This window comes from Mandrillus leucophaeus, unplaced genomic scaffold (genome assembly GCF_000951045.1).
Source record: "Mandrillus leucophaeus isolate KB7577 unplaced genomic scaffold, Mleu.le_1.0 Scaffold795, whole genome shotgun sequence".
Lineage (NCBI taxonomy): Eukaryota > Metazoa > Chordata > Mammalia > Primates > Cercopithecidae > Mandrillus > Mandrillus leucophaeus.
In genome coordinates this window covers 812299-826413 of record NW_012108641.1, presented here as the reverse complement: position 1 = coordinate 826413, position 14115 = coordinate 812299, and the positions used below count along the sequence as shown (strand labels likewise).

Here is a 14115-nt window from a genome sequence, read left to right as displayed (position 1 = left end):
AGGTTCATTTAGATTATTCTACATAGTTTTTTTTTTTTTTTTGTATTTTTAGTCGAGATGGGGTTTCACCTGTTAGCCAGGATAGTCTTGATCTCCTGACCTCGTGATCCACACACCATGGCCTCCCAAAGTGCTGGGATTACAGGCATGAGCCACTGCACCCGGCCTCCTTTGTATGTTTGACAGAATTTGCCTGTGACTGCATCTGGTCCTGGGCTTTTTTTGTTGTGAGATTTTTATTACTGATTCGATTTCGCTACTCATTAGTCTGTGCAAGGCTTCTATTTCTTCAGTCTCAGGAGGTTGTGTACCCAGGAGTTTATCCATTTCTTCTAGCTTTGCTAGTTTGTGAGCATACAGTTGTTAATAATAATAGTCTCTGATGATCTTTTGCATTTCCATGACCAGTTATAATGTCTCCTTTTTCATTTCTAATTATGTTTATTTCAATCTTCTCTCTTCTTTTCTTGGTTAGTCTAGCTAGTGGTTTATCAATTTTGTTTATCTTTTCAAAAATCAACTTTTCATTTCACTCATCTTTTGTATTGTTTTTTTGGTCTCTAGTTCATGTAGTTTTGCTCTGATCTTTGTCACTTATTTTCTTATAACTTTGGATTTGGTTTGTTCTTATTTTTCTAGTTCCTTCATGTGTGATGTTAGGTAACTTGTGATCTACTTTTTTGATGTAGGCATTTAGTGCTATAAACTTCCCTCTTGGTACTGCTTTTGCAGTATCTCACAGGTTTCGGTATGTTGCATTTTCATTTTCATTCAAGGAGTTATGCTTCATTCGTCATTGACCTTTTTAGTGAACACCCAGGAGATTTTCCTGTATGCTTGGAGTCTGCCTCCCTTTTTCCCATTACAACACCTTGGTCTTTCTTTGGGCAACACGCTGGTGTTCTAGAGTAAGATGGTAAGGATGTGACCCAATCCTGGCAATCACAGCATTCCACCTATCTCACAATAATAACTCATTTGGGAATAGTGGGTACTTAAGGCCTGTCCAGTGAGACTCATTCCTGGGATTTCTACTCAAGTATTTTGAAAGAGAGATTCATTTACTACAGTTATTAAACTCATGGGAAAGGCAATAGGAGCTTCTAGTAGCTACCTTGAAACCACATGAGGACACCCTAAGAATGAAGCCAGTCCAAGAGAAAGCACAGGCAAGAAATGGACAGATCCCTATGACATAGTTTGGTCACTGGATATGTTTTTAGGTATATGAAGCTAATGACCTCAATCTCACGGAGCACATGACTACCCACAGTAAGTTTAGGGTTCTGTGCTTCTCCATCCCTTCTCCATAACTAGTTTACCTCTCAAAAGGTATCTGGAATTTCAGTTGTCATGTAACATGAAAGATTTGAAATGATGAATGGCCCATTTACTGTTAATTTTCTTGACACCTCTATGATGCTAGCCAACAATGGTCTTTAATTAAAGTCACACATTTTCAACATTTTATATTTATTTAAATTAAAAGCTTTTTTGTGAGCTAACATCTTAAAATGGAAGTTAGCAAAACATATTGTTAGATAACACTAGTATAAAGTTAGATAACACTAGTATAAAATTTGCTGTCTAAAAGTATTAGAGTAAATTAAGCAAGAGTTGAAACAAGAAGATAGCACTTTAGCATCAACCTAAATCTCCAAGAGGAAGGAAAACTAAAGCTCAAGGCTAAAACGCTAAATTGCATCTTAAAGGAAGTGAAAACAATACATTAAATATCAGACAGCTTAAAAACTACTATCTCTAGGTGGTGGTATTACAGAAAATTAGAACAAAAATAATCATATGCATTTCCCAAATTGTCCATCTAGAATATGTTATCTTGATAATGGGGAAAAATGAGCTTTTAAAAATAAAAGACAAGGAAGTAACAAAATTTGAAGATAATGATATGTTTCTCCATTAAAACTTCCTAAGAATGGTCTCCCTCCATGAAAAATTACTCAGAGGCCTTTACTGAAAGAACCTTTAAATGGTAAGGTACATCTCTTATGTGTTTTCAGGTATGTTTACAGAATGTTTCTTAGAATCACCAAATCAGAAGGTCACAATGACCAACTACCAGCTTGGGCAAGACCATGCAAAACCAAACTTCAGATCTCAGCTAATTGTACCCCCAGAAACCTCCTGAAGAAAATGTGAAAAGCAGCTGGGCACAGTGGCTCATGCCTGTAATCCCAGCACTTTGGGAGGCTGAGGCAGGCGGATCACTTGAGGTGAGGAGTTTGAGACCAGCCTGGACAACATGCCGAAACCCTGTCTCTACTAAAAATACAAAAATTAGCTGGGCGTGATGGCAGGCGCCTGTAATCCCGGCTACTCAGGAGGCTGAGGCAGGAGAATGGCTTGAACCGGGAAGGCAGAGGTTGCAGTGAGCCAAGATCGTGCCATTGCACTCCATCCTGGGTGACAGAGTGAGACTCTGTCTCAAAAAAAAAAAAAAAAAGTCAAAAGCATTCTTGATGAGGTGTTAAATCCTAATAAGGTCTTGCAATCAAGTTTTTCTCAAAGCATAACTTTAATTCCATTTTATACTTGATCCTTTCAACAATAAAATTTTCCTTTTATTATAAAAATAAAACATGCTCTTCCAACTCCTCAAAAGAATATAAGATATCTGGTTATATAGCTGTCTCTTAACTTTTTAGTGGTATTTTTAAAAATAGGAAACTATTTGAAAACATTAACCTACTGATTCCAAAAGCCCTGCAATGATTTAGTGAAGCTCAGTGTCTCATAATTTGTTTGTTCATAGCATGAACCATTATGGAGAAAGCTTATTAAAAATTTCTCATTTCACATTATAAATCCATAATCTAACACACTAATCATGCTCATTCAATTGTTGCACATCCATAAATGCCATTGTACACAATCAGTAAAATTCACTGTGGAATAATAACTTTTAAAATCTCATCTTGAACACAAAGCTATTTGAAATTACCATATTATCTTTATTTCTAGCTTAAATTTCATTAAATGCCTCTGCAGGCTTTTTAATATAAGAATCTAAATATAATGGGGAAACAACCCCTAAAATATTCCATTATCACAGAAAATATAAACTGTTAATACACGCATAAATTCCAAAAGAAAACAAAAACTTCAGCTTAGACCTGAAGTCCAGATCCACAAATATTATAAGAATTTTCTGAAAGGACAAGCTTTGCTTTCTAAAGGAGAGAGTATGAGCCAAGCAAACTTGGAAAACAAATTTGCATCCTATATACCAAAAAATTTCATGTATAATACATATCCAAGGTGGCGGTTGGGGAGAGGAAGTGACATGAGTATAAAAATCCCACAGAAAGATACTCTGCACGGAGCTGGAAGTGTTAGGCCTTGGATGGGAATAGAAGAAACAGCGTGAGAACACCAGAAGTTTTCCTGAAATGTGAATGGATCATACACACAAGAGAGTTAACAGCGTGGGTGGTTACTGCTTCCAGCAGCCCCAAACTGTACTCCCAGTGGTACTGAACACGTCCAGCTTCGTGATCTGGGTGCTGGTTATGCAGTTTCTTCTGTTTGTGAAAATCCATCAGTATGTGCACCATACGATACTTCACAACCCCTAAGGGTCTCTGTGCTCTCCTTCCTACCACCTCTCCAATTTCACGTCATACTACTCTCTCCAGTCACATGGGCCTGCTTTCTATTCCTTGACTATCTCAAGCAATTTTTCACCTCAATCATCCTGCTAATTGCATCTCTTCCTTCTCTCCTTTATAAAGATGGGGTACTCTTACTCTAAGGGTTCATTTCAGATGATAACTCAGTGAAGTCTTTTCTGGCCACCTTTGCGAATTTATTCCCCCCCATATTACTAACCACACTTCCTGAAATTATTCCTTCTAATTATATTTGTAGTTTTTCTCAGCTCTCTCCCCTAGTAGGCTGTATGCATCATGAGACTGGAGACCATGTCCATCTTACCCACTTGTATTTCCCCAGCACAGTGCCTTAAATACAGAAGGTATTTTTAAAAATTGGCTGTATGAATGATATTTCCCAACCCCCAAAGTTTCAGGTATTATGCTAAAAGGGTAAATATAGAAATAAGTAAACAAGTAGTTAAAAATTTAAAATTAGCTTGAATACAAATTTTCAGACTGCTTTCATGTGCCTTGCTTTACCCACAACCAGCGGTAGCAGCTTTATAGCACTGATGACAAAACAATAAACGAACAGAGCTCGTCAGTAATCTGACCTACCCTGTTAAACAAAAAGGATCCACCACACTATTAGGATATCCTTAGCAAAAGCGAAGCTACTGATTCATTCTTTTCTCCTCCCTGAAAAAAGACTGAAAAATCACTCCACACGTGTGCGCACACACACGCGTGCACATGCACCCCCTCTCCCCCTCCACGCACACACTCGGGCAGGAATGGCTCTCCAGCACTGAACTGGCAGCTCCACCTACTACCCAACCCACGGGGACTTCACAATCCTTACACACTGTCTTGGCCCCAAATGCAGAGACATTTTATGCCAAATTTGTGGGTGGGAAAGTCAATTCCATCCTTCCTGTAGAAGGATACACAGATGATTGTTACACAACTTTAGGATGACCTTCCTGTCTCAGGAAGCTCCCAGAGACTCCCTAACTGCGTCTTATTCACCCACGTGGTGGGTTTCAAAGTTGCTCTGATGTAAAGCACTGGCAAGAAGAGCTGCCCATTGAGGAAAAATATGAAACACTGAGATACTGTGTTTCTTTTTATGAACCAGGAATAATTTTCCTGGCAGAAATGGCAGTATATGAATGCCACCTAAAACCACAGCTTATACTTACCTGGCAGGAGAGATTATTTCAGCCCTAATAAAGAATAAAAAAAACCATAGCTTAAACTTGCGTGTTCCCAATAAAGTAATAGAGTCATTAAACTAACTGGCTGTGTCCGAATTTTTCTGTTAACATTCTTTTAGTACTTATTCATTCATTTTCACTAATACTCACCAAAAGAGATGTGGTAGCAAATGCCAAACACTTATGAAATGTTGACAGGAGAAAAACATGAAACTGGAAAAGTTTCTATTAGCCCATTTTATTTTCCTTCTGTGGATTGAGATAGGCCATTATTCATTTTTAGCAGTGGGACTACTGGGCTGGGTCTTTTGAAGTCCAATTATTATCATTCTTTGCCAAAGATAAGGAAAATAGATTTCCATATTTTAAAGAAGTTTCTAATTCTCACTAAGTTTATACTCATCAAAAAGTGAAATGATTATTTTAAAATAAATTTAAGAATTATACCAATATTTTGAAAGAGCCAAGAAGCAAAATGACCCTTATTACCACATTGTATTATAATATGCATAAATGTTAAACATGAAGTAGTTTAAACATTGACTAAACAGAAAATCTGGAATCATATACTCTTATTGACAGCAACCAAGTCAAAGCCAATTATGAGACACTAAAGGATGCCTTTGATAGTAACGCTTTAAAAATAAAGATATTAAAATAGTACACTTTATCATAATAGCATTTTTATTTTTCTAAACAGAATACACACTGTATAGTAACATATAAAATATAAACAGGTCTGTGGTCTCCAAAAATGACACTAAATCAACTGAAGCGGAAGAAAATGCACAAACGGTATTAAATCATGACACAGAAAAAGAGAGGGTAGCATCTGGCACTTCTGGCGTGCTACTAAGAACACACTCGGGCAGGAATACAAATTCTACAGTCTCTGAACTAGGTTGGGTGGCTGCAATTTGGGAAGCCGTTTTTTTTCCTTAGGTAGAATAAAATGTCCATCAGACCACATTTGTAAGTATTCACTCAATAATGAATATAACCGTAACCATTTTAACATCCAAGTAGTTTTTAAAATCACACACTTAGAAATACAACTGAGAATTCCAAATAATTTATGTAAATATTCTGCCCACAATTGGGAAGGGCAAAATTCCCCATTCCTTATGCAAGGGCTGTACGCAGTGGCTTCCTTCCAAAGGAGGTGGGCGGAGTCACTTTACAGTAGAGAAATCTGGCAGCGAGTACATCGGCCACATGATCAATATTATGTTGACGTGATCGTGTCAGTGATAAGTCATGTTGACAGGATGTACCCCTGATATAACAAAAATGGCACTTAACCTCTGTGGGCCTTCCCTTAGTTTAATCATGAGAAAAACACCAGACAAATCTAACTGAGGAACGTTCCACAAAATACCTAAACAGTCTTCCTCAAAACTGTGAAGATCATTGAAAACAAAAAGGTCTACAAAACTGTCACAGACAAGAAACCATGAACAATGTAATGTAGTGCCCAGGGTGAGATCCTGGAACAGAAAAGGACATTAGGTAAAACTTAAGGAAGTCTGAATAAGGTACAAACTTTAGTTAATAATAATATATCAATATTGGCTCATTAGTTGTAACAAACGCAGTATATTAACATGTAAGGTGTTAGAAATGCTTGTTCCCCACTGACGCAAAGAAATAGCACTCGAACATCAATTTAATTCTCTTAGCAAGGCCGTTTTTATTAAATTTATGTTTGAGTGCTATTTCTCTGCAGCACCAGGGAACAAGCATTTCTAACATAAGGTGTTAGTAACAGGGGAAAATGGGTGCACAGTAAATGGAAACTACTATCTTTGCAACTTTTCTGTAAGTATAAAACTCTTCTAAGTCTCACACTGTCCCCCTGGATCTCAATCTGCTGGCTAAGTAAATCTATACTGAATTTAGAACAGAGATTATTAAGCAATAAGTTTTTAAAGTTGCAGAGAAGGGAGGGTAAATGGCTTGCGCACCACTGCTAGCTAATATCCACAGCTTCCCCGGGGACTTTAATGCGCTGGCACTTTAAGAGATGGGTTTGCCAATCGATGGGCTGCTTTTGAGGCTCCTGATTAACATATGTAGAGTTCCAAAGTGCTTTGAAAGCTTTGTATTATCTCAGTACTCCAAATGCGGTTTCTAAATGCTGATATTCAGTTTCAGCTTTTTCCAGTTTCTTCTTCAGCCTTCCATATTCATGATCACCTGTTCACCCTTAGCGAGCCTCAGGGTAGAGTGGAGTTGCTTGAAACCCATGTGGGCAAGCTGACCTGACTGTGGAGAGGCCAGAGTCTAACTGAGAGACAGCAAGATTTTCAGATGGTCTTTAGACAACAAATTGAAAACGGCAATTCCTTTTCTTTAGCAGCAGGGCATAACCTGTGAATGTCTTCTTATTTAATCTCCCAGCACTCTATGATGTAGGTCCTGTAAATGCCCCCACTTAAATAACAAAGACACGGAATAAGCAAGAAGAAATAACTCCCTCCAGAGTGGCAGAGCAGAATCCTAACCCATGCCTCTTTGCCTAAAACCTATATCCTCTCTGGCTTGCATGTTGCCTTCCATGAATATAATGCAGTAAAACACCGTGGGAAACAAGCCCCTCAAGAATTCAAACAGTAAGCAGTAACGACAATGAGACAATATCCCTCACATGTTTTCTACAGCAAAAAGGCATCACTATTCTCGTAAAAATTTCCATCAGGCTGGGATCTTCCTTTCCAGCATTTCAAATCTGAAAATCAAAAAATAACTTCAAACACAATACAAATGGCTAAACATGACTGGATATTCAATATGAATATTACTGGCATAACAAGCTAATGGGGTGATACAATGAGGGGGAAAAGTTGTTATCTTTATTTATCTCTGTCCTTTTGCAGAAAGGAAGGAAAATTTATAAACCTGAGTAAGAAGAGGATAATAAAGAAATTGTTAAGTAGGAGTTCACAAGAGGGTTTAAGCCTTTCTACGTGCTAAAATACTACATACACACTCTATTTTCTTGAACACTATTTGAAGGCAACTATTTTACTATCATTCGTTACTGATTTTCCTTGAATTACTTTAATAATCACTATTGGAAATACTCCATAACATAAGTAGGCTCCAAAAGCTTTTCTGCATTTGCAAAAGCTGTAACCATAGACAAACCATAGCCCCTGTATCTTCAGACAGAACCTGAACATTTTTAGCCCCTGTGTCTTCAGACAGAGTCTGAACATCCAGGTGCTCCTCCAAATTAAGGCTTAATTTTCACAATTGGTAGAAAGCAGAAATTTGAGTCAACCAGCTGTTCCAGTCCACAGAAAACCAGCAAGCAGTTTTAGTTATTTTTTCCTTAGTGTAGAATAAATTGACTGACTGTATTGAGCTGTTTTTGTGTTTCCCTCTCCAGAGATGTCACTTCCCTGAAGAATTTCCACCAACATATAACCAATCCTTTCAAAAAACAGGCATTCTCTTAAAATTTATCATTTTCTAATCCACCACATCTTAAAGTTGTGCAATTTTTCTAAGCAGAAGCATGTTTCTGTTTGTCTCCAAGTAGATTCTAACTTCCAATCAGATTTAGTCCAAATGCCACTTAATGACTTTGTGTTCCAACCCAGATAACAAGACAAGCTGCTAACTTACCATTTGGTGACAAATACCGCTTTCTTCAAGTTTCCCCACTGGTGTTATTATTAGCAATGAAGAGAGTGGCTTATAAGTAGACTTTTTCAAAAGCTAAAGCAGAGCAGGGTAAATTTTCATCCCTCATGTTTTCCCCATAATTCGTAAAATATTTCACTTAGATTATCATGATTTTGTAAAACTTTAATATATTTGCTACAGTGAGATTTTCTAAATATGCTGTTAATTAGTTTGTTCATTCCACAAACACATATTTAATTGCTTCTAAATGCTAAGCACAGAGAAATAAAATTGAATAAGACTGAAGAGACTAATAGCTTCAATCGAGGGAGGCAGGTTGCGTGTTTTCCTTGTTCAGGATGTGCCTCCAAGGCCTGTCTAGCATGAGGCTCTGCTCAGCAAATATTCACTGAAATGTGAACAACAAAGCTCTGCCTTCAAGATGTAGATAATCCTTGAAGACAAGTGCCAGGCACTGTAGATAAAGCAATAAGCAAAACAAATGCTATGCCATTGTGACACTTACATTCCTGTGCAGGGGAGCACAATAAACTATATATATAATAAAATGTGTGACAAGGGCTCTAAAGAAAAAAAGGCAGTGTAAGAGGATGGGGAGCTTTTCCAGACTGAGTGTTCTTACACTTGGAAGAAGTTTCACATGAGCTGAGATTTAAATGAAGTGAATGGCAAATGTTGCAAATATTCTAGATAAAAGTGTTCTAAGCAGAAAAAACTAATTAATATGCAGGCAACTAACGATAACACAGCTTGCAGGTAGTATAATGAGGTATGTGGCTGAGTTTGGTAGCTGTCTACCAAAACTCCATTTTGTCTTTCTCATCACCCAGCTAGACCACATGTCTCAGTTTGAGTGGCTTTGTGACTTGTCTTTACCAACGAACTGTGAGAGATATGGTACATGTCACTTCTGAGGCAAGGCTTTAAGAAACAAATATGTCTGCTCCATGCTCTTTTTCCCCTTTTCACAAAATATGGAACACAATGGGGTTAGCAGAGCCACAATATGGAAAGCGCCCGGGCCTATACAACACTGCATAAAGGACAGCCATCCAGGCCAGATGCAGAGGCTCATACCATAATCTCAGCACTTTGGGAGGCCGAGGTGGGTGGATCACCTGAGGTGGGAGTTCAAGACCAGCCTGATCCAACGTGGAGAAACCCTGTTTCTACTAAAAATACAATATTAGCAGATCTTTTTCCATTGTCATATCTCTAGGACCTGGTACAAATCCTGGAAAATGGTAGATATTCAGTATTTATTGAATAAATGCTAGTGAAAGCATGAAAAAAGCAAGTAGGTCAATAAGTAATTGAGGAAAGGGAAGGGTTCAGCAAGTGTTCATGACAGCGGCACTTTAAAGAATGGGGCAAGTGGCTTATAAGGGCCTGGTAGGATGGCTGGGGTGGATATTCCTGGCAGTGGAAAGAGCATAAGCAAAGAAAGGAAGAAAATACATGACACGTTTGAGGGACACGAATCCCAAAGTGTTTCCATGCTTGTGTGCTTTTCATTCAATACACATTTAGAAGCATCCGTCATGTGCTGAGCACTACTATAGGTGCTGGAAACACAAAGCTTGGTAAGGTCAGGCCCTAGTGAAGAGGAAGCTTGAAGCACACAACACAAGGAAGACATAAAAAAAAGAGTGGTAATGCCAGCGGGGTCACTACACTGTCACTGCATCCTGAAATTCCAGCAGACACTGTCCAGGAAGCTTAGCTGTGGGCAGGCACATTCCAGCAAAGGTATGAAACAGCGTGGCAGTTCACAGAACTGCGATAGTCCAGCCCCCTCGAAGGTAGGCTCCATGATGGCAATGACTTTGTTTTATTCACTGCTGAGTCTCCAGTGCCCAGAATAGGCCCTGCACTTGGCAGATTTTGAATGCCTAGACATTTGAGGGGAGGGGATGAGGTTATAAATAAGGCTATAAAGGAGGCATAAACTATTGCATAACAGAAGGAATTCAAAGAGCTCTGATGGGAAACAGTAAGGCCAGATTTGTGTTTCACAGGAGCATTCTAGTTGAAACATGCTTGAAGGGGTGTGATACCTGGACAGGAAAAGCAGGTAGTAGATGACTGCAATGGCCCAGGCCTCAGGAGAGAGGAGATGAAAACTGAAATAAGACAACAGGAGGAAAGCAGGGGTAGAAAGAAAATCATAGGCCAGGCGTGTTGGCTCATGCCTGTAATCCCAACACTTTGGGAGGCCGAGGCGGGCAGATCACAAGGTCAAGAGATCGAGACCATCCTGGCCAACATGGTGAAACCCTATCTCTACTAAAAATACAAAAATTAATTGGGCATGGTGGCACATGCCTGTAGTCTCAGCTACTCAGGAGGCTGAGGCAGGAAAATTGCCTGAACCCGGGAGGGTGGAAGTTACAGTAAGCCGAGATCACACCACTGCACTCCAGCCTGGCAACAGAGCGAGACTCTGTCTCAAAAAAAAAAAAAAAAAAAAAAAAAAATCACAGGATTTAAAAACTATACGGGGAGGACTGAGAAGGCTTGTGATACGCGCATGTATATATGTATATTGTGTGTGTATATAAGTATATAAAAAGGGAGACTAAGAGGACTCCTAAATTTAAGAAAAACCAGGCTTGGGAGAACAGTAATTCAATTTTGCATATGTTACATTTGAGATGCTTTAGAGTATTCTAGGAACAATATGTCCAAAAGGTAGCTTGCATAGGCATGATGTTCCCAGAAAAGGTTTGGTCTAGGGTCAAAAATAGAACCAACAGCATTCAGGTGAAAACTAGTATCATGGGAGGGAATGAAACTGACCAAACATAGCCACCACTTACTGCTGTGCAAGCTGCGCACTGCACAGCTCCTGGGGCTCCAGTTACCCTGGGTCACCGCAGTTTTGTACAGGTATTATGACCATTTTTTGGCAGATGACTATAATGTATCTTGAAAGAGTGGTACCTTTTTGTAATTCATCAAAGTCATCACATAGCAATATGTTTGTTAAAGGACCTGCCAGAGCAAGCAGAGATGAGAGGAGGGAAAGAGAAGAAACCGGGAGAAGGCAGGTGAGGGTGAAGAGGGGCAAATCTATTTCATTTTTGCCTAGGCTTCATTTTAAAGCCGATCTATAAAAAATCTTACATCCTCTACATTTAAGATCTCAACGATTTTATTAAGCCCTAAGCTTTCAGGGTCTTAACAGATTCTGTTAATACAAGGAATATCAGGAACTTCCTGAAAGCAGTCCTCGCCCTGCTTTCTCATGGGCATCTCAGTGTTTGTCCTTTGGCTCGTACGTTTGAGGCCTCCATTTTCTTCATAAAATAATGATGACAATGATGAAAACACCCCTACACATACACACGTACACAGACAGTTAACAGACAGAACAGTTAACAGTTCTCCTCTGCCTTCCACACACTTTTCAAGAATTATGAGAAAGGAATAAAAATCACTTCAGGGCATTTTCAAATGGCTTTTCCAAAACTAGAAATAAGCATAAGTAACTGAACAGCTGTAATGGCAAAGAATGCTAGTGAGTTTCTATAGCAAGACGTGCTGTGTCAAACCAGTGGTTCCAAAATGGAGGTAATTCTGTGCCTCCCTGAGAGGACATTTGATAACATCTGCAGACACCTCGGTTGTCACACTACTGGGGAGGGGTACACTGGCATCTAGTGGGTAGAGGTTGGGGAAGTCGCTAGATGTTCTACAATATACAAGACAGTCCCTACCACAAAGAATTACCTGGCCCACAATGTCAACGGTGCTGAGACTGAGAAAATCTGTGCTAACTCATAAGCTCCTTGAGGCCTAGAACCAGTAAGTACTTCTTGGCAAAAAGCAGACACTAAAAAAAAAAATGTGTGATGAGGCAAAATTAAATGGGAGACAGTTATCACACTATATTGAAGAAATGGGTAACAATTTCACTTCCCCCCGCCCCGACTCCTGTTATCACTGCCTTCTTTCTAGACTCCCAATCCAAATTACATGAAAGCCAATAACAGGCATTAGAAACCTAAATGATACATACAGTTTACGTGCTTTTCTATAAACCAAATCCCAGCATTTCTATCAAATTCTTACCCCAAATGAGTAAGATCTTTGAAAAGTATAAGTATCTTTTCCTGTGTAAAATCCATTATTTTCCAAGAATCACATAACAACAATATAGCCTCCTACGAATACAAACAAAAATACTTCTTGATTATTGTTCTCCTACATACTGATAAATGCAATTCTGGCAGTTAATTTAGACTAATGAAAAAAGCAAACAGAATGAAGTAAAATCAGAAGCTAAATACAGGTGACCTAAGTTAATCTCACTGAGTCCTTTTACCCCATTACTAATTAATGCTTCCCATGCCTAACCTAAATAGCCATTCATTTGTTGCCCCCCAAATTTAAATGAGGGTAAATAACTCTCACACATTTTTTAACAAGGCATCTGATTTAACTGCCGAGGCTTGGGTCCTGACATTGAAATTGACTGTGTTTCTAATTTTTAAGGCTCTACTTTAATTTCTACTGTCACTAAATTAAAAAAGAACAAAAGCTTTTTCTTTTAAAAACCCTAGACGTCATGTTCCTGCTTTTACTGGAAAAGGAGACAGGATATCACCATCTCAAACCAGCACCTTTCAGCAACTGAAGCCTTTTTGTCCTCACCCTGCGTGTTAAGACAATGGCTCCCTTACGCGTCACATGCCCTGGAAGTGCTACAACAGCTGAATGGGTTTTCATGGGACATAAATCACTTTCCCACTACCTGCCACTTACAAACCTGCTTCTCATGAACCTTGGAACCTGCACAATATGGCTTGTCATGTCCTTTGTGACGGCTATGAACAAGGGACTATTTGCATGAGTAGATAAAGGGCATTTTTCCTTTTGACACTTGGTGTTTTTTTCTTTCCCCTTGTTCCTTGAATTTTTTTTCCATTAAAATGACAGAAACATTCAATGTCCACATGTCAGTTAAATTTTCAACTTATACTTGCATGTTTCATATAACTGTTGAGCATTTTAGTAGGATTCTTGAAAGCATATTTATCTGTTCGTTTCCTAATATAGCTCCATATTCTTATAATTTTGCATGAGAGCTTTTGAGCAACTTTTCATCCCATTTTGGGGGCCTTGAACTGAGGAGAAAATATACACAGTAGACTGCGCATTTACTGATAGACAATGTTTCCCATATACAAATTTCCTAAATTCACTTATTCCTCTTGAAACGGAATTGTTGAAAAGAATGATGATTAAAGATATTCCTGTGGATGTGACACCACCCACATACATCTCATCCCATTGCTCTGTATTAAATTTGGACTGCTTAAAGTAGGAATTATATATACTTGTTATGGGGACCAAAAAGCTGCCTAGAATTTTGTACCTTTTATCACAAACAGCTGAGGGGCTGTCTGAGCGTCACATAAGCAACCACCCCTGCTGAGTAGATCACAGCTGCCAATGGTCAGTCCAGGTGCCTGTGTTCCCTCGTTTTTCAGTGGCCCAGAGCAAATGCTCCACCTGCATGCCCCACTCAGACAAGAACAGATGCTGTTGCAACAAAATGGTCCGATCACAACAAACTACACTTCCCTGTGAGCCATGTTACGCCAAAGCCTCTCCAGGCACAGATCATG

General features: G+C 39.0%; 1 protein-coding gene across 2 annotated transcripts in view; it reads right to left on the bottom strand.

Moving 5' to 3' along the window:
* Window positions 1-14115, bottom strand: part of TSPAN5 (tetraspanin 5) — a 184727-nt gene that overhangs the window by 85693 nt on the left and 84919 nt on the right. Inside the window, exon 1 of one of the 2 annotated variants that reach the window (XM_011967245.1) lies at window positions 8462-8513. The exons of the other annotated variant lie outside the window; for it this stretch is intronic. Coding sequence (XP_011822635.1) covers window positions 8462-8464 — 3 coding nt within the window. The 5' untranslated portion in view covers window positions 8465-8513. Of the gene's footprint in view, window positions 1-8461; window positions 8514-14115 lie in introns of those variants that run through there. 2 annotated transcript variants of the gene reach the window in all.